At 35.6% G+C, this 26,277-nt stretch overlaps 1 protein-coding gene across 5 annotated transcripts in view; it reads left to right on the top strand.

Annotated features, from left to right (window-relative positions):
- AGBL1 (AGBL carboxypeptidase 1) overlaps nucleotides 1–26,277 on the top strand; it is a 798,986-nt gene that overhangs the window by 564,618 nt on the left and 208,091 nt on the right. For 4 of the 5 annotated variants that reach the window (XM_081290638.1, XM_081290637.1, XM_081290639.1 and 1 more), the window contains exon 22: nucleotides 1,618–1,781. In XM_081290638.1, coding sequence (XP_081146764.1) covers nucleotides 1,618–1,781 — 164 coding nt within the window. Of the gene's footprint in view, nucleotides 1–1,617; nucleotides 1,782–5,908; nucleotides 5,961–26,277 lie in introns of those variants that run through there. The other variant, XM_081290641.1, reaches the window with a different exon arrangement.

A 26,277-nucleotide genomic window follows, 5' to 3' on the forward strand; every position in this document is an offset into this window, starting at 1 on the left:
TATTGTGTAGTACATAATAATATATTAAGTCATAATTCACTTAATATATCAAGTAATTATTCACTATTAATTTATTTTTTAACTAGATAACATATGATTTGTAAATATGAACACCTCAGAACCATCTGACTTCTGTCATATCAAACACCTTCATGAGGAAAAATGAAAGAGCAATTAAGCTAATATTGATCAATAGCATGGGTTCTTTGAAACATTCCTTATCATCAGACACTCAGATGACTGGAGGAGTAATTGTAAATCCATTTTACAGATGAGGAAATCAATGCTAATATAGTCAGTAAGCCCAAGGTCACAGAATCAGAAAATAGTGAAACCAGGATTTGAACCCAATCCTGATCTAATTTTGAAAGCTGCATACTTCTAACTCTCCTATTCTGTGTACAGCATTTTCTGTTGAGCTTTCATTTCATAATTCATGTGGTAACCTCTATTACTTACTAGCTTTTCTGTCATGGATAAGTGATGTGATTTTATGTGTCTGAATCTGCTTCTTTGTGATATGGTGAAAATAAGAAACTACACCTCATAAGACTTTTGTATAAATCACTGATTTAATGTATATAAAATAGTTCAGAAGAGTACCTGGCATATAGTAAGTGATCAATACAATTTTGTTAATGGTTATTACTGTCTATTATTTGTTACTTCATAGGTCAGGCCCTAGAGCATGCATGTTGCATGTCTTGACTTTGCTTTCATGAATTATCTCAGTACTACTGAAAAGGTAGTTTTAGTATTTATGTGCGGAGGATTCCCCTCACTCTTCTCCACTGGTTGTCAAATTAATTTAGAAGAATATATAGAGAGTTCCTGTTAGTTAGATTGCATTTTTGTTTCAGCAATGAAAACTTTCTGACAGAAGTATTGCTGCTTTGACTGCAGTGGTGTGGCAATAGCTTATTACTGATCCTGCAACTGCCCTCTGCCCTTCATGGCCACCCACCAGCTTAATATTTGCTCTGGTTTGGATGTGAGGTGTCCCCCAAAAGCTCATGTGTGAGACAATGCAAGAAGGTTCAGAGAAGAAATGTTTGAGTTATGAGGACCTTAACCCAATTAGTGAATTAATCGCCTAAATTAACTAAAGGGGTGGCTGGAGGAGGTGGGGCATCAGGGGTGTGGCTTCTGGGTTCATATTTGTATCTGGTGAATGGAGTTGCTTTCTCTGCTTTCTGATCATCATATGAGCTGCTTCCCTCTGCCACTCTTCTGCCATGATGATCTGTCTCACCCTGAGCCCTGAGGAATGAAACCTGCTTTCTATAGATTGAGACCTCTGAAACCATGAACCCCAAGTTAAATATTTCCTCCTCTACAGTTGTGCTTTTAGGTCTTTTAGTCACAGCAGCAGAAAAAAAAAAAAACTGACTAAAACAATATTGCTTCTGGGGAACCCTGGATGTTCACATAACCCAGGCTGAAAATCGCCAATCCATGGAGCCCTCAAGAAAACACATTGGACAGTGACTGACACTTACCATTAACTCTCAATTTCTGTGATAGGCATGTGTCTGGGAGTCCTTCCTCCTTATCTCAAATTGTCACAACTCAATTCCCATTACATAGTGACAGTTGACTGCTTTGTTTAACTGGCAGGGTCTCCAGTTTGGCACCAGTGAACTGGAGGAGATGGGAGCCATGTTCTGCTTGGGCCTCCTCATCTTGGAACTCAAATCCGTAAGCTGCAGCCATCAGCTCCTGGCTCGAGCTGCAACTCTGCTGAATTCGGAGGAAGATGCTCTGGACCACCATCTCCAGCGGTAAGATGCTCATGAGGGCACAAGTGACATTTAGATCTTTGTATTCCCTTTGCAGAATATTTTAGTATATCAGGTCAAGTGCATCCAGGGGGTCTTTGAAAGAAAATATGGAAGAGCTGCTGAATGAAGGTAAGTTCTGTTTATTTGTATAGTAAGCCAGACCCAAGATATCCTTCCTTCCTCTGGAAGACCAGGAGGAGGATGTGGCTCATTTGTTTACATACTTGCAATTATAAAGCTTCATGTGTTTATAAATATACACTAATACATTGATATGATTGCATTCCTGTAATATGCTGTTTTAAGTCCTTTGGATATAAACTGAAGAGTGGGATAGCTGGGTCAAATGGGGTTCCATTCCCAGTTTTCCAAGGAATCTCCATACTGCTTTCCATATTGTTTGTGCCAATTTGCAGTTCCACCAGCAATGTGTGAGTGTGCCTTTCTCCCTACATCTTTGCCAACACTTATTGTTGTTTGTATTCTTAATAGCTGCCATTCTGACTGAAGTTAGATAAAATCTGAGTAGTTTTGATTTGCATCTCTCTAATTGCTAGCGTTGATGAATATTTTTCATATATTTGTTGATTGATTGTATATCATCTCCTGAGAAGTGTCTGTTAAGTTCCTTGTCCCATTTATTGATTAGGTTATTTGTTTTTTTGGTGTTAAGATTTTTGAGTGCTTTATATATCCTATAGATTAGTGCTTTATCTGATGTGTGTGTGGTAAAAATTTGCTCTCATTCTATTCACTTCACAGATTGTTTCTTTTTCTGAGAAGAAGTTTTTTTTTTTTTTTTTAGTTTGAATCCATCCCATTTATTGATTCTTGATTTTAATTCTTGTGCCATAGGAGTATTATTAAGAAAGTTGGGACCTTATCCAACATGATGGAGATTTGGGCCTACTTTTTCTTCTATTAGGCACAGGGTCTCCAGTTTAATTCCTAGGTTCCTTTATCCACTTTGAGTTGAGTTTTGTGCAAGGTGAGAGGTAGGGGAATTCTGCTATTATATATAACAAATTAGAATAAATAAAATAAAAGAAAAAACAAATTTTCAAAAGTCAAAAAAATTCTCTGCAAAATTAATCCAAAAAAAAAAATGTCCCCTTTCTTTGCATTGGACCCTTAACATCCTTACAAATTCAATTCAGCAAACAAATGTCTATTGAATTGAAAAAAATATATACTAATACATATTGCTTGTGATAAGGAAGACACAAGGTGACACACATGCACATCTGCAGATACTACTATTTGCCAGTGTTTGTATGTATATAGCATTTTTGAGCCCTTACTCAGTTAAAAAAATGGCATTATCACTGCCAATATCTAGGTACTTGGGGACAAGAAATGTTTTAATAGTCCCATTCTCCAAAAGTTATGCAACTTCCCAGAAGACAAGGGAAACCACCTGAAGACAATTAAATACTGGTTCAGAGAACCTGGCTCTGTTAGCAGAGAAAGGCCGGATCTCTGAGAAATGTGAGGGTCATTAATAAGCCAAATGATGGAGAATTATTACTGTAATGAGACCTTTTTGATGCTCTTTTCAATAGACAAATATTTTAGACCTGACCAAAACAAATTCAGGGGGTGAGAAAGAAAGAAATAATAGCCACATGAGAGGAGGGAGGAGTCAGAGGACCCAGAAGAGTCAGAAAAGGCTGAGTCATGCCTGCACTTCGAGTGACAGGATGGATGGGGAATTGTGTCTCTTGGTAAATGAGAAGGAGGCTCACCATGAACAGGATGTCCAAAGGCAAAGGAAACCATTAATACTGGGGCCATTTTGTTCACAGCTCATTTTCATTATTTTTCCTCCTGCCAATGTTAGACTGCTCCTCCAGTGTGACTTCTCACCAAATGACAACTCAAACCTAGAAAGATCTAGCAGTCTACATTAATCCTGCTTTGGAAGTCCCTGGCTTCCCGAGACTTAATTACCTAAATGCAGCAATTAACTTGCTCGTCACACTGGGCTATAGATCATAGAGTATGGAGAGTTAAATAAATCCAGACCTTCTTCCTCCCAAGAGATGCTGTCACTGATGGCTTTTGTTTTGACATCCCAACCACTTGCATCCGCCCCTGCTCCCTCTAGTATGCCTCTGCATCTGAAGGTTCTGTATGTTTGGCTTCCTTATGGTGTTTTTAGACTCTCCCTCTGACAGCAAGTGTTTTCACCTGCCAGGATATATATTTCAACTTGTCTTTTCATCTTTTCCTTGGCTGGGCTGTCCTGGGTGCAGGCACATCTGAATTTTCTTTCTCCACGCACCTCCCCCGACCTCCTGCTACTCATTGAGGGAAGATTGAGCAGAACTGGCATTGCTTGCTTTTTCTGAATTGATTGTGCCCATCCGTTTGATCCAATGCAGTGAGGATTAGTTGCCGGTAAACTGAACAAGAAGAAATCTATCAAAGAAATGTCTTTTCTAATTCGAGTTGAAAGAATTTGGCATACGGCTTCAAAATACAATGGCAGCTATGTGGGTTATCATAAGAAGATAGGTTCACCTGTCTTCCCACCCCAACATCTCACACAAACTATCTATTAGTTTTTCAGGTGCAACTAGTCCAAGGATACTAAGGCTAAGGGTCTCCCCTGGCATCTGATTCTTCTTAAACTGATTCAGCAAATTAAGGGCAGAAAAAAAATGTAATGAATATGGCTGATTTGAGTAAGTTTGAATTAAGTTTGGGGGGCATGGAGCTTGGTAGATGGCAAAAAGAAAGTATTTCAACCAGATTTGTATCATAATGTATTTTCCCATTCATTCTCAAGCAATTGGCCAAAAGTGAGTTTGGTTCTTACTCAGAGAGCCTGAAGACTAGATGATTGAGAGGAAATTCATCCTGAATATTTCCTGACCCCAAAATATTCCAGCCAATAAATTTACACTCATTAAGGGATACGAGTGGGGAAAGGAATAAAATAAAATCTATTCATTTGAAACCAGCATCAGGCAGTTGGGAGTATTATTTGATTAAATAGGGTTAAACCCAGAAATAGAAAAATAAGTGGATCAAATCCCAGGAATTTAGCAACAGGGTTCTTACTGTAGTACATAGAATGTGACTAATGTTTGTCAACACGTTTCTTCACACTTCTTAAAGAGATTTTTGGCTACCTCCTGGTCTCCTGCCTCCTCCTTGGGTATAATAGGGTTTCCACTATACTTCAGAAAGGCTTTTGTGTTGTACAGAGGAATTACTAGGGGGGAAAGAGCTCTTTTCCAAAGGTCTGCCTTGAAGAAATGCAAGGATGCAGTATTTGAGTCTCCAGAGCTCCACAGACCACGTAAACCCCGAGTGTGACCTGCTGGGAAGACAAAGTGTGGGTGTACAACGAAGGACATCATGTTTTTTGACAATAGGTTTCATGCCTCATTTACCATAAAAACAATTAGAGTGTAGGCAACATCCACAGAGCAACTTACCATTTTTCATAAGCAGAGGAAAAGCAGAAACGGTGGATGTTTGCCCAGTGACATGGAGTACGTGTTCTGTTTGATTTGCGTTTTGTTCCCCTGGCTGCTCCTTTCCAGTTGCTCATTTAAGAAATGTCTGTAGATTTGTTAAGGCATCTTCTGATCTTCTTTCCTTTCCTTGTCCTTCTTCCTTCCTCTTAATCTTATCCCTGGAAATAATTGCATATGCACTTCGAGAATGCTAAGCTGCTTCTTTGGAGGCACCCTTTATCCACTGTGACAGGTCTTTTGCAAAGTCATTTAACAGTTTTGCCGAGTCAGCCACTGTTCATCTCGATTTGTATCCCTCCATTGCCTCTTGCTCTTCTCAGCTGAGCAACCCTATCTCCATTTGTCTCTCCATTAATAATGAGAGAAAGCTCAGAGTTTCCGCACAGCGCCTCAGCAATAACTCCATATCTCACATAGTCTCCCGAATGACAGATTTGATGCTTTAGCTGGCCCTCTTAGTGCCCACATAGAATAAGGTTGTTTGGTTCTCTCTTTGATGGAAAGAAAACTAAAACCCAAAAATCTCTATAGACCATATAAAACATAATCATACTTTTAGTAATAAAAAGATGCTTAATGTTTATATTTTTTAAAGAGAGAGAGAGAGAGAGAATTTTAATATTTATTTATTTATTTTAGTTTTCGGCAGACACAACATCTTTGTATGTGGTGCTGAGGATCGAACCCGGGGCCGCACGCATGCCAGGCCAGCGGGCTACCGCTTGAGCCACATCCCCAGCCCCAACTTAATGTTTATTTTTAAAATACAGTTTTATTCTTCTAAATGAGAAAATATAATTTGGAAAATATACCCACAAAAACACCCCTACCCCTTCTTTTAATGGTCCAGATGAACCTATTAAGATTTACAAATATGTTTACATAGCATAATGTGTTTTTACATTTTTTACTTTATATTGAATCACTTTATATTTAAGAATAATCCACACTTAATTGGTGATTAATCATATCAGTTTATGACATAGAATATACATGTGTATCTACCTGGGTATATTTTCAATTTTATATTCTGTTCCATTCGTTTGTCTGCCAGGAGCATGCAGTTTATAATATTGTCATTTCATAATTTAAACATAACGCTATTTAAGTACCACCTCATTTGTATTTGTTTCAGAATGTGCTTTGTTACGTTCCCTTCTTCATTTTTACTTACAAATTTTATAATGAGTTGGTAGCTGCCAAAACCTGAAGCACTGGGATTTTAACTTGAATTGCATTAAAATGATAGATTTCCTTGGATTATTGACTGTTTTTTCCCACTCTGCTTTTCAAATCTGGTATTTTTCTCCAATTTTCGGGTTTTCAATGTTCACCGATAAAATATTGTAGGGATTCTTTTTGTAACCTCTCCATGCATTTTCTTAATAAATCATCATAAACTTTTAGCCCTAGTTTTTTAAACTTTCTTATTCCTTGGGAAAGTATTTTTTTCATTATATTTTTATAAGTTGCTGTCTTAGAAATAAAGAATATATTAGAATATATTCTTAGAATATATAGAAAATATTCTGGATCATTTTATATTTATTTGCAACTTCACTGAACTCTCTTGTTATGCCTAAAATTTTTTTTCTATGATTTTTCTCTTTATTTTTAGATAGACAATAGTATAACTTATCAATTTTGACTGCTAACTTTCCTTACTTCTTTTTCTTATATTGTTACTTTTATGACCTTGGCTGAAATTTTGAAGACAATGCTTATGGGTTCTGACCATTTTAACCAAGAACCTAATTCTAAATAAGAAGGACACTCAAGCATTTTAGTGAAATGGCTGTTGGTGGGACATTCATGTTCAATATCTCATTTATTTATTATAATTTTATAGCTTATTAATTTAATAAAATCAAGATTGTATGATAAGTTTTATCAAGAAAATGATTATTTCCCTAAGTTAATAAATACTCAAATTATGTTAATAAATTTTCTGATATTCAGCCATCCTTGAATTTCTAAGGAAAAGGTTTTGGCTATGATCCAAAATATTATTTAACATGTAGTCTCATACTGTTTAATGTGAATTGAGAAGTTTTGTGCCTTTTTAGGATTTAGATATGAGGTGTCCCCCCAAAACTCATGTGTGAGACAATGCAAGAATATTAGCTGAAATGATTAGATTGTGAGAGTTATTAACCTAATTGGTGGATAAATCCACTGACATGGATTACCTGGATGATAACCATAGGCAGATAAGTTGTGGCTGGAGGAGGTAAGTCACTGGGGGTGTGCCTTTGGAATTTATATTTTGGCTTTATGGACAGAGCTCTCCCTCCTGCTTAAGGTTGCCATTTCCTGAGCTGCTTTCCTTAGCCACACCCTTCTCTCTGATGTTCTGCCTCACGTCAGGCCCAGAGCTGTGGAATCTGTCTGAAACCATGAGCCAAAATAAACATTTCCACTTCTACATTGTTCCTGTCAGGACTTTTGGTCACAGTGATGAAAAAGCTAATTCAAACATGCCTGTATTTACTAAGGGGCAAAATCTGTGCTTTTGATCTGCATTGTCACGGGATCTGGAACACTTAAACTGTGTTAAGATTTATCTGTCTTTTAAATGTGCAAACACTGTAAAATCATGTGTTCCATTTATTTGAAACAAAATATCATTTTTACACTTTTTAATTTTCATATAAAAATTATCTATGGCATTTAGATTGTTCTATAATCATACTTAATCATATTCAGATAGTTCTAAATCTCAGTTTATGTTTAATTGTTCATCTCCAGGTATTCTATTCTATTCAATCATATCCTCATTCCTGTTTTTCAGCTTTGATCATTCTCACATTTTGTCAGAGAATACCTTATAAAATCTTTCTGTCTATTTTATAAAGTAAATCAATGGTATGTTTTTTTTCACACATTTATATATTTGTGCAAAGCATCATTCTCTTTCCTTTCCATAGGAATTCCACTTCTTCCTAGGTTTGCCTGGATAACTCATTAGAACAGTGTCAACATGACTGTATGTACTCTGATACTTTATCTTCTAGTAGGCCACCTATTTTTTTTCCTCTTCTGTATGTACCCTGTTTTTTTTTTTTTTTTTGCTTTAAAGTTGTAGTAATTTATTTCGTATTAAAACTATTTTTTTCTTACAATTTTGTTTGTTCGTTCCTTCCTATATTTCTTCCATGGTTTCCATATTTTTAGTTGATTTTGAATTTAAACACTCCATTCCTTCAGGACATGTCTCAATTATAAGGTAACAAGAACTCCGTTTCTGTCTTTGTTTTCCTTCCTCTGAAGTGCTTGCTATCTGCTTTCTAGCCTCAGTATCTGTCTTCTTTTCTCCCTTCATATTTTTTACCTCTTTCCCCAGATTCTTCTAATTCTGGAAGTTTATCTATAGCTTGTCCTCACAAATTCAATTGTGTGCATGATGGATTCTTCTCATTGCTGATAATATGTTTTACTTTCAGCGATTTTACATCTAAGTTTCATTGCACCCATTTCCTCATTTCTTACCATTTCTTGTTTGTCCATGTATGCATTGCAGCCAGTTCTTTCCATATGAATCTATTATCTGTTCAGTTATTGTTCTATAGATTCCAGTAGTCCTGAACTTTTTCTGATACTTTAGCACAGGCCTCCTGGTACTGATGATGTGTTCTTGCAGGATAGAAGCTTCACCAGCTCTGGGTCTTTCAGCTTTCTCCTCTTCTTCCTCTCCCAACTTCTTTTTTATCATTTTTTTTTGTCTGTTAATCTTTGACTCCTGAGAATTCTATTCAGCCTTGTAATTGCTCAATAAGCAAGAGTGTAGAGTCTTTAATCACCCCTCCCTTTTTTTTTAATCCTAACTGACTGTATGTAGTTCCTCTTGTTTTCATAGGAAGTAATCTGATTTACGTGATGTTTTTCTTCAAGTATTCATGGTATTTTGGTGTAATTGCACTAGGGAAGTGAAGGAGAAAAAATGTGAAGAAGTGAATGAAGGTGAAAAATGATATATCCATATCTGCGGTCCAAAATGGTAATGTGGGATTAAGGGGAAAAGGTTCCCTGAAAGGTACCATTATATTACAACCAAGGATGGAGGGCTCAGTGGAATCTTTGAGCTTCAAATTAATACTATTTCCATCAATTCCAAATTAATCTATAATTACTTGGCAGTTCTGGTGATATCTCCCTTTAATTGTCTTCTGTCACAATAACTCTATTCAAATGTTAAAAAATGGTATTAGTATGTAATATCTCAGAATATTCTTATTTCATCCTATAGTTACAGGCTAAAGAATCCTATCTGAAGGGAAATATTTGAATGAAACCCAACCTAGAGACATTTAGAAATTGGGATTGTCACAAGATGCCTTACAACTTATGGTTCCCTAACTGGTTGAGAAAAATGAATGGATTCTTCAGGAAGATATACTAATCTTAAATTGGGGGACAGGAAGGGGAACAGTTCTATGAGTAGTTAATGAAAGGCAAAATCAAATACTTTAGTACATTTTTATGCTGATTGTTCTATAACAAATACATTAAAATAATGAAAACCCAATGTTAGTATATGTATGAGGAAAGAGGTTTAATAACATTACACAGCTATCTGTAAATTGGTTTACTTTCCTCTGGAGAGAAATTTGGCAGTTTGCAAGAAAATCCATAAAAACCTCTCATTTGATCCTCCATTTCCAGCTTACAGAATCTCTCTCAAGAAAATAAACATAACTGAAAGCAATTCTGGGAGGAGGCTTACCTTGTTTACTTTTAGATTTTGTAGCTTTAAAATTAAATAGCTGTAAATTATTCTCAGGTATCTTATCTTATCTTTATTCTCAAAGACAAAGGTACTGACCTTCTCACTTTCTAACATGGACACTGGGATTGAAACCCTCAATTCAAGACCCAAGAAGCAAAGCAGTTGAATTACACCAAGGTGCATAAAGGTCTTATTTGATGGAATGGAATTAAATTTTGTCTGATCCTAATGGAAAGATAATAAAGACACAAAACATTAGTAGCATGTAGGTAACAGAAAAGAGTTATAAACAAATGATGAGACAAAAAAAAGAAAGAGGAAGCTTAAAACTGGATGTCCCAGACTTTGGGGAAATAGCTTGTTGGGGGAAAGATGGAAAATCAATGTTCAATTGTCAAAGGTAGACTCTGTGTCATTTGCAGGAAAGTGGGTGGAAACGGAGAGCACTATGTTGAGCAAAATAAACCAGACTCAGAAAGTTAAGGGTCATGTGTTTTCTCCCATATGTGGAGGCTAAAGAGGAAAAAGGAAAACAAACAATCAAAAACTGGAGACCAGGGGATCTCATGAAGGAAAATCAGCAGAGTAGAGAAGGAGATCAGGAAGAGGGAGGATAAGAGGGAAAGGGGAAGCACTGGAACCAAATTATGTGCATGTCTGAATATGTCACCACGAATCCCACTATTAGGCCTAATTATAGTGATCCAATAAAGAAGAAGTAAGATCTAGTACAAGAAGATCCCTTATAAAAGGGCTTAAATGTTATTAATAGAAATCTCAATGTGTACTATATTTTATAACTGGAGTTGTCTGTTTCAGGAGAAATAAATTTTGATTTACCTTTGCTTGGTCATTTCAGCTTCTTTAGATGGATTTGTTTAACTGAGACCTCAAGTATGTCCTACTAAGAAGAACATATTTTTCAGTCATGTGATAACTCATCATAGACTTCCTGATTCTATTTGTGGTGAGAGATTAGCCTATTAGGAAACAGAGATAACTTAGCACAAACCAATATGGTTTCAGTACAATGGAAATGGAAAGTGAATTAAGGCCAATATGTTTGTGATGACTTGGCATTCATCATTTTGCCATATGGCTTTGAATCAGGGAAGCTATTTCTCTGTGCTTTTCCAGGGATAACAAAACCAGTGCAATGCAGAAATAGAATAGTGATCCTAGAATGCTAGGTGCCTGAAAGTATGATAAAGATTTGATATGCATTACCTTGAAGCAAGCCTTAGTAATTCATTATTACTCATATTATTATTATTATTATTATTATTATTAATTGTTAGTAATATATGAATAAAAGGAAGTACTAACATGTTAAAATTTTAATAAAAGCTAAATTGCCACTATATCACAGATCAGTAAGTCAAACACCAGATCAATTAATCCAAATTTCTTCTGTTTTTTTTCTTTTTTATCAGAAGCATATTGCAAATTATTCTAAAAATATAGCCATTAAAAAGTTTCTAATGTGGAATATAAAAGTTAGGTCACAGAAAAATCTTCTATGTACATCAGTGTTCTTCATCAAAGAGTTTGGAGTTTCCTCCTCTAAGTTTAGTACAAATATAAAGTTCAGTAAAACATCCTCCATGTTAGGGAATCAGACATTCAAATAAATCCCAACACTCTAAACCTTTAACCCACTAAATATTCAAGGCCCTGAAGCAAAACTTGCTGCCTGAACTTTGTTGTTGCTCTTATTCATATATTTAATTGCTTGGGGGATAATCTAGAGAAAGTTGAAGCTCCTTTAACTTTATTGCCCTCTACAAGCAAAGGATATGCAATCATCTTTTAAGTCTACCTAATATCAGCTGTTGAATGTTTGCTTTAGAAAAGAGTGATCTAATGTCTGAAAAGAAAGTTGAGGTGGCTCTATCAATAATATTCTGGGGACTGAGAGGTAATTTACATTCTAGTTTTAGCCTTAGATTAATCACTCAGACATTAGTGAGGTGGGGAAGAATACATCTGGGAATTGGGTATATTCACCAATAAGCAGGAGTTAGTTAATTGCACTGGTAATAACAACCAATGTCTTTTGCTTGATTTGAACATGCCAAATAATATTCTAATTTTTAAATTAATTTTTTTAAATTTATGTATAACAGCAGAATGCATTACAATTCTTATTATACATATAGAGCACAATTTTTCATATCTCTGATTATATACAAAGTATATTCACACCAATTCTTGTCTTCATATATGTACTTTGGATAATAACGTCTATCACATTCCACCATCATTTCTAACCCCATGCCCCATCCCTTCCCTTCCCACCCCTTTTCCATACCTAGCATTCAACTGTTCCTCCCATGCCCCCCATCCCTACCCCACTATGAATCAGCCTTCTTATATCAGAGAAAATATTTGGCATTTGGTTTTCTGGTATTGGCTAACTTCACTTAGCATTATATTCTCTAGCTCCATCCATTAACCTGCAAATGCCATGATTTTATTCTCCTTTATTGCTAAGTAATATTTGATTGTGTATATATGCCATATTTTTAAAATCCATTCATCCACTGAAGGGCATCTAGGTTGGTTCCACAGTTCAGCTATTGTGAATTGTGCTGCTATAAACATTGTTGTGGCTCTGTCCCTGTAGTATGCTGTTTTTAAGTCCTTTGGGTATAGACCTAGGAGAGGGATAGCTGGGCCAAATGGTGGTTCCATTCCCAGTTTTGCAAGAAATCTCCATACTGCTTTCCATATTGGCTGCACCAATTGGCAGTCCCACCAGCAGTGTATGAGTGTACCTTTTCCCCTACATCCTCACCAACACTTATTGTTGTTTGTATTCATAATAGCTGCCATTCTGACTAGAGTGAGGTTTTGATTTGCATTTCTCTAATTGCTAGAGATAATGAACATTGTTTAATATATTTGTTGATTGTATATAATCTTCTGAGAAGTGTCTGTTCATTTCCTTGGCCCATTTATTGATGGGTTATATGATTTTTTTTGTGCTTAGCTTTTTGTGTTTTTTTTTTTTGTATACCCTAGAGTTTAGTGTTCTATCTTATATGTGAGGGATAAAGATTTGCTCCCAAGAAGTAGGCTCTCTATTCACCTCACAGATTGTTTCTTTTGCTGAGAAGAAACTTATTAGTTTGAATGTGTCCCATTTATAGATTCTTGATTTTAATTCTTGCACCAAAGGAGTCTTATTAAGGAAGTTGGGGCCTAATCCCACATGATGGAGATTAGGGCCTACTTTTTCTTCCATTAGATGCAGGATCTCTGGTTTTATTATGAGGCCTTTTATCCATTTTGAGTTGAGTTTTGTACATGGTGAGAGATAGGGGTTTAATTTTATTTTGTTGCATATTAATTTCCAGTTTTCCAAGCACCATTTGTTGAAGAGGCTATCTTTTCTCCAATGCATGTTTTTGGTGCCTTTGTCTAATATAAGATAATTGTAATTTTGTGGGTTAGTCTCTGTGTTCTCTATTCTGTACCATTGGTCTACCACTCTATTTTGGTGCCAATACCAAGCTGTTTTTGTTACTATTGCTCTGTAGTATATTTTAATATCTGGTATAGTGATGTTGGATTCACTCTTTCTGCTAAGGATTGCTTTAGCTATTCTGGGTCTCTTATTATTTTCAGATGAATTTCATGATTGTGTTTTCTTTTTCTATGAAGAATGTCATTGGGATTTTGATCTGAATTGCATTAAATTTGTATAGTGCTTTTGGTAGAATGGTCATTTTGATAATATTAATTCTGCCCATCCAAGAGCAAGGTAGATTTTTCCATCTTCTAAGGTTTTATTTGATTTCTTTCTTTAGGATTCTGTAATTTTTATTATATAGATCTTTCACCTCTTTCATTAATTTGATTCCAAATATTTTATTCTATTTTTTGAGGCTATTGTAAATAGGGTAGTTTTCCTCATTTCCCTTTCTGAGGATTTGTCAGTGATATACAGAAATTCATTTGATTTATGGGCATTGATTTTTATATTCTGCTACTTGCTGAATTCATTTACTAGTTCTAGAAGTTTTCTGGTGGAATTTTTAGGGTCTTCTAGGTAGAGAATCATATCATCTGCAAATATTGCCAATTTGAGTTATTCTTTTCCTATGTGTATCCCTTTAATTTCTTTTGTCTATATAATTGCCTAGCCAGTGTGGGTCTACTGTGAGCCTGGGTCCCACTCAGGCCAGTGTGGGCGGATCTGAGCTGGGCCTGGTCTCCTGCGGTAGTCTGCTGGTTGGAAATAATATTCTAATTTAATATTCACATAAACTTTTTAAATTCCCACAAATAGTCTTAAGATGTAAATACTCCAATTGTCCTCATTTTATAGAGATGAAACTGGCGTACAAAGATTTTAAATAGCTGATCCAAGATCTTGCATCTAGTAAGAGATGGAGCTGGAATTTGAACCCTGTCAGTCAAACTCTAGGACCAGCATGCTTAACCATGCTACCAATTTGGACAGTGTAAAATCATTCAATTTCTTGTTTCTACCTAGTTTGTATCTGCACTGGTCAGTTTTTGATCCAGAAAACAAGCTTCTCTTTATGAAATCCAATATGTAGATGGTTTAAAAGGGGATAAAAAACTTTTGAAACCATAGGCTGCAGGGAGAAGGGCTAGGAAACCATGCCTAGTTATCCATTAGCCAAATTTGGCCATTTTCATGAGCTCACCAGGAAGTACTGTGGAGCTCAGGACCTTCCAGTATACTCCTGTCAGGCCCCTCCATCTGCAGAGTCCACTGAGATTTTCTGAAGGAACTGCCCTCACCTACCTCTGTGGCCCACAACCAAGGGGACCAGCCATGACTTCCTGAAAACTAACAAGACCCTTGTGTTTACTGCCCATTCATTGCCCTGCCACAGCAATCCCCGGGAATAACAGCCTTTCTTCTGCTTCCAAATATTACAGATTGAGAGACTCTAACCTGGAAATGAGGGAATAAATGATGCAATTATTATATGACTGAGTAATATGAGATATTTTAATATTGTCACAAGTGATTCTGAAAAAATCTGGTCCACATATAAGTAAGTCTATGGCTTTGAAACAGAGTGAGTGCCATAAGGATCAAGTGTAGGCTACATTTGTTTCACAAATTATTATGGTAGTATAATGATGATAATTCTTAAATCTGCGCAATTTTTGAGTTCCCAATGTATGAAAAATGGTCATAATACCTTTAATTTTCATAATTAGTGTCTATTTTCTATTTCTATTTATGGGAGCTTTCTGAGGATGCTTTGATCAAAATTGGAATAGTGACAGAGTGAGACATGGGCAGCCAGGTCTTCACAGTCCTGTCCTGGATTTATAACAGATGTGCCTGCAGAATTCCCCTCCCCAACAGAACAGTCATTATTAACTTCACGGGTAGCACAGTTTGTGCCTTCCCCAAGACTCTGATTTTTGTCAACAGCAGAAATGAGAATAGAGTCAGGAATACTAAATTTCTTAAAGAAGTTGGAATGTATAAAACCAGTGTTAGCAGAATAAATAAATTGCACATCTGTTTACATTTCATGCATAAATACAGCTTAAGGGGAGACACACTGATGTTGCAGATGATTGACACTTGAGGGAGGAGGCATACTTCCTTCTTTATTGCATAAGTAATGATATTCAAATGGAGGAGGAGGAAAAGGAGGGAAAATAGGAGAGGAAAGAAGAAAAGGGGAAGGGAGAAACAAGAGAAGGAGCAATAGGGGGAAAAGAGGATTAGAAAAGAAGGAAGGAGAAGAAGAATAGAAAACTCTTGCCTAAAAGGAATAAAGGTCAAAAGAGAAGTTAAATCCAGCTGAATTGAATTCAGGGTTTCCAAAATGGCTGAATTAAAATACAATTCTGAAATAATATTCAAATTAGAATATCTAACTCCTGTCCAAAATCTTTGAAGAAACATGTTTGCAAATTGAGATTGGACAGATATTCTTTTACTGTCCAAATGTGAGAAAGAGATGTAGTTCCCCAAATACATGTGAGCGTTATGCAGGTATCAGAAAAGCATACTATGGATTTTAAAGAGAGATTTATGAAGTACTTTAAAAATATGGGCACCACAAGCCAGGAGTGGTGGTACATACCTGTAATCCCAACAGTTTTGGAGGTTCATCCAGGAGGATTGCAAGTTCAAATCAGCCTCAGAAATTTAGCAAGGCCCTAAGCAACTTGGTGAGACCCTGTCTCAAAATTATGAGCAAAAAGTCCTGGGGATATGACTCAGTGGTTAAGCACCTCTGAGTTCAACCCCCAAAATGGGTAACATAAGAATCTGGCAACTATTTTCTGTGAAAGAAGAAGGTCAAACAAGTCTGATTTTTATTATAACTCTAATGAGGTACAATTTATATACAATAAACTGCAAATAATTATAGTAATAATTTGATTAATTTTGGCATACATTTGTAAACCGCCTTGTCCCGATCAAAATAATGATCATTCCAATCATTCCCTCAAAGATATTAAAGTACTTTTCTAATCCTTTCCATGCTCTCAGACAACCACCAATTTGTTTTCTGTCTCCAGAATTAGTTTGCATTTTTAGAATTTTATGTATTGCACAGTATGTATGCTTTTTTCTTTAGTATTTTTTTCACTGAGCATAATGATATTGCGATTTAAACATGTTATAATCTGAATTTATTTTTTTTTCATATGTTACTAAGCAGTAAGTTGAAGAAATGTAGGTGAAACTGTTTACCTAGACTTTCATTGATATCCTATTTTACTAACATCCTCAGATGGATCAGTTTTAACTGATATTTTTTCCACTAGTTGTTCCGTTGCCTGGTGTGCATTTCCTACAGATGGTTGCATAGCTAGCTCCTCTTTGACATTCAAGTCTCAGCTTAAATGTCATAATCTTAGCTTAAATTTCACCATCTCAGCAAGACTTTTCATGACCACATTGTCTAAAGCAGCATTCCTCGTTGGTGCTATGATAACACATTTAATTTAGTATTATCTGTCTCCCTGAGTTAGAATGTACAATCCACGAGAGGAATATTTTCATCTGCCTTGTTAAAACTGAATTCCTAGCACCTAGAATATTACCTGATCTATAGGAAGTAATCAATCATCAATGAACAAATAAATCCTTGACATGATTCTCATCCTGCATTTATAGGAAAATGTGAAGACTTAAGGGATGAATAGTATAATTCAGGGGAGTTATTTTTAGTTGAGGGAATATATTCAAATTATGATGATTGATAGATATTTGTAAGCCTGAATGGGGATTTTTATCCCCAGTTTTACCTTAATTCTGTTCCATTCAACAATTTGTATTTATTAAAAAACAAAATGCTCTATTATAACCATAGAAACAATGATCATCATTTTTGGTATAACATGACTGTGTAGCACATAAAGATGGCCTAATTGATATTCTAATATATATTTATAGATTGAAATGATGACACTTAAAATGATGAATAAAACTCAGCAAGGATAAATTCTGCTTAAATTGCCCCCAGCGAAGAGCTCACCAGCTTGGAAGATCCAGTTGTTTATGTGGGAACTGTAATTGGCAGTGAGCTCAGCAAGGCTCAGTGTGCAAAATCTCCTACGTTCTAATGACAACTCAGTGGTTCTGGTAGAAACATCAAACACATAATTAGATAAGAATGGATTTCTATGTGCTTTGCTTTGGTCAACAAAAATCCTAGAATATTATAGTTCATTCCTGAGCTACAAAAATGGAAATAGGTTCAGTGGATTATATACCTAATGGTAAGAAGGATAAAAAGTAATGCATATAAGTAATGGTAGAAGTAATAGGCAGTGTTAATTCTGTTAGCTGTCTTCAAAGAGTTCCCAGAAGGAAAGAAATCAAAGCTAGTCCTGGTTATTAACAAGGAACCAATATTTATTAATCTCTGATACTCCTTTGCTCATAAAGGTCTATGTGAAGTTGAAAATGCTGCAGCACAGAAAGAGATTCACCAGCTTCAGGCACCTGCAGCATTTGGAAAAGGCTTTGCTGAACAGGCTGAAAACCATTTCATTGCTTCTAGTATAAGCATATTTAGGGTCTGTGCCAACTGTGAGGTACAAATTAAAATATATCATAAATCACATACTTAATAAAGAAAGGCATTCATTTTTATTTAATTCATTGGGGGTAAGATTTAGCCCATTTGCCTTTTTGAACAGGTAAAACCCTGAATTATTCCTTAAATCTTTTATTGATATGAGTAATCCTCTGCAGTGGGAATTTTTAAGAGTGGCAATGACTTTGGATTTGTTTGAAAATTTATAGAGCACCATTTGGGTAAAAATGCATTTTTTTAAAAAAAAAAACTAGACAAGAGAAGATCACTGGAAGTTGATATTTGAAGCATTGGTTTATTGAGTTCTTAGACACCACAAGGAAAATATTCCTTGTTCTCAATTTCCACTCAGTTAGTGGTTTATGTGGGTGCTTGATGGGTGGGTGCTGTCCATTGGTTTGGGTGCTGAATCGTAGGACTCTCAAAGGGAAGTTTTTCAGCAATCTCTTTAGTACAGTGAAACTGCAGGTGATAAGTTTGTCCAATTTATTTACTGAGGAATTCTATTTTTCAAAATTGTATTCTTACTTTGGGACAAGCACTAGCTATTGCTGGATTTTTATATAGACATTTATTTCAAATCCTAAGAGGTACAAAACACAGTAATCCATATTAAGTAATGGGTTGTGTTTTTTTTTTTTTTTCCTGGACAATTTTCTGTATTAACAAGAAGGAAGACAAAGGAAGAACAAGGACATACTTGTTACGTGATGGGGAAGCACAACTGTTCCTAAATAGTAGTGTTTGTGGTATGTTCCTGGGGGTACTGACAGGTCCTTATAAGGCAAATGAACGTTTCAGCTACAGTTTGCAAGCAAAACACAAAACTAATTACCAAATATTCTTTTGTCCCTCAGCAAACTGCAGGGGGCAAGAGTGAGCTTGTGTAAGACTAAGAGCTTAGATTTCCCTGGGTGCTATCCTCTCACATGTGTTTTTAAATCTTCCAACTTGTGATTATTATTTTTCAGCACTGAATTAGTGAATCATTTTATATAGTGCCATTATGTAAAATAAAATGATACTTTGTTTCTCTGCATTGGCCAATTACTGGGTGGAGAAAATTGGAGTCCTGAAAGGCACATGTGTGCATAGTTTGGCAGATCACAGGAAAGCCTTGTAAAATGCTCCCAGATGTTTGATGCAAGAGAGGGAAAATACTAGGAACAAGGAGCAAATTGGATTGGGTTTTAGACAGTATAAAATTATTGATATAAAAACTAAGAAAACATAAGATCATTGACATAAAATACCTCTGGAAGGTCAATAGTGATATTAGAACTGTATTATATTAAGCAAATTTGTTCCTTTCCTTGCCCCTTCTGCCTGAGGCAATTGTAGAAAATATTAAGGGACATTATTACTAATCCGTAATAAATGTCACATTAACTATGAACCAACCAGTCTTTTCCACACAAGGGCCACATAACTGTATTTGGACCCAATCTGTACTGTATTTTTTTTTTTCTTCAGAGACTTGACACCTCATCCCATCATCAACATTTTTATAGTGGCTACTGATAAGAGTTCTGTCCTTTACAAATTTAATCATCACAGTTTCCTTCTGACTTCAAAGAGAACTTGGAAGGCTTGTTCCTCCCTGGGTAGGAGATTTCTTCAAACTACTAGCAAAGCCAAATGAAGTAAGGGTTATCCAATTGACATCCTCTGGGTTCCAGGATTGTTCCTGAGCAAATCTAGGACCCAGCATCAAACAACACACATGACAAAGGCACACCTGAGGAGAATTCAGTGAAAGCATTTACATAGGCAAGATTAAGGGAGGCAACAAAGGAAAGTGAGCCTTCCTGGGAACAAGAGTGGGAAGATACTATCCTCCATGAGGCAGAGAGGCAGATCCAGAAGAGTCTCCCCAACCTGTGATAGTCATATCTGTAAAAGGGCTGTGCTTCAGGAACTGTAGTCCCATGAAGAATCATGTAGCCACTGCCTAACAACAGCTTCACAGGGAGGGAGACTAGCAAAGAGATACTACACACCTCTTTCTCCTCACTTCTGTTCTCCTGATCAAGAAACAATTTGCCTGAACTCAACCAGTAGCTCCAAGGCAAGGCTCATTGGTTCATGCAGTTCTGTGAGTTAGTCACTTAGGGCACTAAGCAGGATTCAGAAAGATGATGAGCAGACCTGGAACTGTACAGCAGGTTCTACCTATTAGCTTTTGTGTACTTTCAAAGACCACCTTAGATGATTAGTTTCCATGTTTTGATAGAAAATGATATAGAAGTTCAGGACAAATTTTTAAAAATTTGTCCCAGTTTAAATTAGGTTCAGTCAGATATAAAATTCTATATCATTTGTCCCATTACTTCCATCTGCATTCCACATGAAATACATGCTAATTCTTCTGCCTCATCTCCTAACTGCTTCCAGTGATGATCTTTAATGGAGATAATCCATGGAAGGAGAAAAATATATTGATGAATCAATTCTTCTCCTTATTGGAATTCTACCTGGTATAGAGTGATGGCCAGATAAATGGTATGAAGCAATCAAAACTGGTTAGGCAAGAAAACTCAATCCTATTGTTCCCTTCCCCTGCCCTTTATCTATTACTGTAGTTTCTCTAGGATTCCTTAAACAGGCAACAGGGAACTGAGCCAAAGGTTCTGGGCAAGCTCTGAAGTAGCATTTTGGGATGGAAGCCTTCTGTCTTTAACAAAGTGAATTTTGAAGATAGGTTGTGAAAGTTGTAGAACTTCTGAAAAACTATATATATAAATATGTTCATTTGTTATACATGTAATTTAGATTCCTTGTGACCGCCTTTAGTACCATGAAACAAAAATCTTGTTCTGTAGGAATCCACCAAGACTCCAACTTTTTTTTTAATGATAAAGTTGTAGGTCAAAGAATTGAATCATTAAAAGCAGAAAGATAAAGTATTGTCAGCCTCAAGTACATATCTTTGATATATATTTAACTTCATTATTTTTAATCTTTATGTAATTTCAGCACTTAAAAAATCTTGCAGAAAATATATGTATACCTTCATGGAAACTCCTTAAATGTTAATATTTTCTTATATTCTCCCCCCCAAACACTCACACTACTTTTTGAGTCATGTAAGAATAAGTTGCAGATATAATTCACTTTTGCCCCTTAGTGTCCATTTTCTAAAAAGCAAGGATATTCCTATATGTAAGCACAGTGTAATTATAAACATCAATGGTCATCAATACTGTAAAAATAATCTACAAACCTTATTCAAAATTTCCAGTTGTCCCAGGAATGTTCTTTATAACAAAAGGGAAAAACTCTTGGGTGTGGGATTCAATCAAAATAATAAGGTTCATTTAGTTGTCAAATTTCTTCAGTCCTTTAATCTAGAAGTTTCTTGATCTTACTTGGTTTTCATGACCATTATTTTTTCAAGATTTCCAGTCACTATTTTGGAGAAAATCTCACACTTTTAATTTTCCTGATGTTCTCTCATGATTAAGAGGAGGTTATGCACCTTTGGCAGGAATACTGCAGTAACGATGTTTTGTCTTTTTCAGTGCTTCATATCAAGAGGCATATTTATATATGTTTGTCCTATTCCAGGTGATGTTAACTTGGACTTCTTTGATAAGGTACTACCTGTCAAATTTTGCCACTATAAACTTTATTTGACCCTTGTAATTATTAAGTACCTTGTGGGAAAATTCCCCAAGACTATATAAGTGTTCCATTTTTGTCATCATTTTCCTACCAGTTTTGACATCTACAGATTTTTTTCTCAAAAAAATATTATTGTTATGGCAAATGCCAAATGGTTATTATTTCTTTCACATTTACTAGTTGCTATTTTATTGTAAGAAAGAGTTATTCTTCCCCCATCATTTAATTATGGACTTATATATTTTTATCTCTGTGGATTTGTGGATTACTGTTTTCTTCAATGAGTTACAATCCATTACTCTCACTATTTATTTTGATGCTGAAATTGTCCTAAATTCCTTCTTTTGTGGAAATTTCTTCTATGACTTCTACGTCCTTTTGATGTATTTTCATCTTTCTTGAGCAAAATTTTATTTTCTGGCAAAACAGGATGTTCTAGGTTCACCTCAACTTCCTTTGATCCATTTCTGGAATCACTCATTTACCCAAGGACTGCTGTGGAGATGATACTTAGAAACCAAGTTGTATGCATTAAGTGTGCATGTTACTTTTCCAAAACACTGGACTTATATGCATGAACACATCTCTCTTCAAGTGATCTTTCTGTTGAACAGGAATCATTTAATCAGCAACATAGTGTTTGTTTGTTTGTTTTGTTTTGTTTTTTTTATTTTTGAAAAGACATGAACATTTGCCATTGCCACTCTTTATCATCAAAACCTGGAATTTTCAGCTGGGGGAAATTAGGACTCAGAAAGCACAAATACCACCCCAAGGGTTTCGGCAAGGAGTTCTGCTGCCTTGCACTCCATTCTGTGCCTCAAGTACTTCTGATTTTCCTTTTCTCCTGCTTCATTGTTCTTAGGGAAATTTCACCATGAACTCTCATTGATTAGAAACTTTGATGTCCTCGAAACGCAGATTCAGGCATAGGCCAAATCATCTTATCCAAGCAAACACATTAGTGTTTAAGACGTTTTTATCTGGCTTCCACACACAGTTCCAAGAGACAATCAGAGTCAGCAGACCCAGGAACCTTGTGGGAGGTGACCTCAGTGTCCTTCCTGACCCGACCCAGGGAGTAAAGTGCCGGAACAGCTGCTCCATAACAGGTCCCCTGCTCATTCCCCGCATGAATTCCAGGTGCATATTAACAGTTTAACTTTGTTAAGAAAGTGTCAGTCTAACCTCATTTACATTCCATTACCCACAATGCTTTTTAATTTTGTGCATGCTTTGAAAAGCAATTGATGACATTCTGCTGGAAGAATTTCAGCCCGTGTGCTCTTTATAAAGTAAAGAAGTGGAATAATTATTACTGAGAAGGGGAAAAAGAGGATATATTTTTCACATTTGGTGCTTTTAGTTGGATGTGTGTGTGTGTGTTGGGAGGCTGTACTGGGGAAGGGAGGTACAAGGTAGAAAAAGAAGTGGTGGAGCTAGTTGCATATGTTCTTAGTTCTGAACCTAGAATTGTCAATTCCAAAAATCTTGTACACGTAGGTGGAAGAAACCACGTTCTTGTTGAAAATGACCAAGCAGAATTGTGCTTTGTGCTAAGACATATGCCATAGAATATCTGGGTAAACCAAATTAAAATATGAAGCAGCAAGAGGCTTATCTTCAAGGGGTGAGATTTACAGGTTTCTTGACTGGTCTGAAGAAGAGAGGGTGAAAGAGAACTGGTGATGGGAAATAAATACAACTGTAAACCACAAATCTTTCCTCTCCCTTCTTCCTTCCCTCCTCTCCCCTTCTCTATTGTCTTCCCATCTCTTCACTTCTATGTTTAATCTACCACACAAATTTTTACCAAATCCTATCAGTCTTAGTTCATAGATCATATGAAATCAATTTTACAAATTCAAATATGCAATTATATTAGAATGAGACATAGAAATGAGTAATGTGAAGTGTGTATGTGTGTGTGTGTGTGTGTGTATGTGTGTGTTTAGTGTGAAGGCTTTAATCTAGTAAATAAGCTAAAGCAAATGCAAAATTAGTACAGAAAAAGAAAGCACTGATGGGCAATATAAATGTTATGCAAATAATTATGTCCCATAGACCAGTGAAAATATTTCCTTTTATCAATCCACTAGAATGGAACTATAGGAAGGAGGGTTCTTCTTTTCATTCTGGGCAGTGTTGTAGACCCAGACCCTTGAATAGTTCTAGGTATATAGTAGGTACTCAGTAAATACCAAAGAAATAAATGAATCAAAGCACTTGCATCCTTTATCATCTTTTATTTTATCTTCTCTTGTTTTCAATATTATAATTGACCGTTCTTCCTCTTTTGCCAACCAAGCCTGATTACCCTCAGCACCTCTCTGTTGGAATTTCTTCCAAATGTCATACCATGCTGCAACTATGTTCACTTTCTATTTTTAAGTCATTATTTCTCTTTCCTCTTTGCATCAAGTAATTAATATTTCTTCTACCTTTTAACCTTTTTCTCTCTTTACCTTTCTCCCATACTTTCCTTTTCTTGCATTTCCTCTGATTCTCCTCTAGTATTCAAAGCTCAGTAGTGTTGTTCACTTGGTTGTCTTCATCTGCTCTTTGTTGCTTTTCTTTCCTTTCTTTCTTTTTTCCTGTGCTTATTCTTCTGGGTGATCACATTAAGCTTCATGACTTGCACTGCGTTCTCTGGGCTTTAGAATGATCTCTTTAAATGAAGTGAGTGTATGTGGAGAAGAAATGATACACCAAGGAGTGAGCCCTGGCATGCTCCAACTTTTAAAGGACTGGGAGATGAGGATGAATTCCAAGGATGATCAAAACTATATGGCCAGAACATTAGAGGAAAATCAGGTGACAGTAGTGTCTCCAAATCCAAGAGGAGAAAATGTTTCAAACCACTGATCAACTGGGTCAAGCAAACAGTGTCAGTGGATCAGTGTTCCCAGCCATAGATGTGGTGTTCCAGCAAACTCACACTCTTACAGATGGTCATTGCATTTGTTTAATTTGTTCTTTTGTAAATGCATAAATATATAGATATTGAATAAACAGGTTGACTAAACTGGATTTGAATACTTACAAGCATAACATGGTGGTACAAGCTTGACCTCTTGTTATATACCCTTATATACGCTGACTCTTTTATAAGCAGATGGTATGATTTTAGACGAGTTGTCATGCCTTTGATTTTCTTAATACATTAAATGGAATAATAATAGTACTTTTTCACAAAGTTGCTCTAAGTATTAAATGAGAAAATATATTTTAAAAACTTAGTACCACTAAGTAAAAACTCAGTTACTATTATTCTATGACCTATGTCTCCTTACTTGTTTTTTTTTAATATTTATTTTTAATTATAGGTGAACACAATGTCTTTATTTCATTTTATGTGGTGCTGAGGGTCGAACCCAGTGCCCCACACATGTTAGGCTCTACCTCTGAGCCACAACCGCAGCCTGTCTCCTTACTTGTTAAATGGGCATAACAAATAGTTCCAAACTCATTGAGTTATGGTGAAGAATCAAGTAGATTATCCATGTAAAGTTCACTGTGCATGGTGAACTCTCCATATATGTTGGCTGAATTATTTCAAGATATGTTTACCAGGTGGTATTGGAATTAAATTATCCAGTCATTCAGTTTATCCTTCAGTTGAACACTGCTCATGGTTATGGGGATGTAAGGATTATATAGCCCTAAATTATTTTATTCCACATCATATGTTGTTTAATTTATACTCATAACATGTGGTTGGTCGGTGACAGGAGCATTGATGTGCAGATATTTTCACTGGATCTTTAAAATGCATTCATCTGATCAAAATTCTCATACATCACATCAAGATGTCTCTAGTGTTTTGAAAACCAATGTTAAAAAGAGAATATTCAGTGATGATTACATTCAATTTGATTTTCATTTTGGGAAAATAAACACTATCTTCACAAGCAATGTGTTTTTGTATGTGAAGAAGTACTTGCAAATCAAATACACACACCATCTCCTTTATCTCATCTTTTGGAAACAAATTAAGAAATAAATAAACAAATTGTTTTTAAAGTATCAGATGAAATAATTCCACTTAATAGGTCTGAAAAGCAAGGTTAATTTCATTATTTAATTTCAATCTGAAATCAAATGTTAAAAAACATGTGCCAGTTATTAAATGGAATGTTGTAAAACTAGTCTGAATGGATTATGAATATTACTGAAGGTTACAATAAATTACTTTTATATTCTAGTTTATCATACTCTATTAATCACATATAAAATATTTTCACCTGAATTAACTTTTTATTTTCATAGTAAAAATTACCACATATTTTGAAAAACCCTAAGTCAACTTTTTTAAATTTTAGATGACTATAGAATGAGTTTGTAGGAAAAAGGCTGGGAACAACTCAATTTTATAAAACAAAACAAAACAAAAAACCCCCAAAGAATCAGAATTCATGTAATTTGACCTAGACTGTTAATTCTTGAAAAATTTAGAACATAAGCCTTTGAGTTTGAGTATAAGGTTTAAGTATGGTAATCACTGTTAGCACTCTCTAGCCCTGTATTCTCCAGGAGAACATCCTTTTGGAAGAGTCTTAAGTTTGTTCTGAAATATTCCTGAAACATGCAATAATCACACT

Source organism: Spermophilus citellus (genome assembly GCF_964194105.1).
Source record: "Spermophilus citellus genome assembly, chromosome: 4".
Taxonomy (NCBI): Eukaryota; Metazoa; Chordata; class Mammalia; order Rodentia; family Sciuridae; genus Spermophilus; species Spermophilus citellus.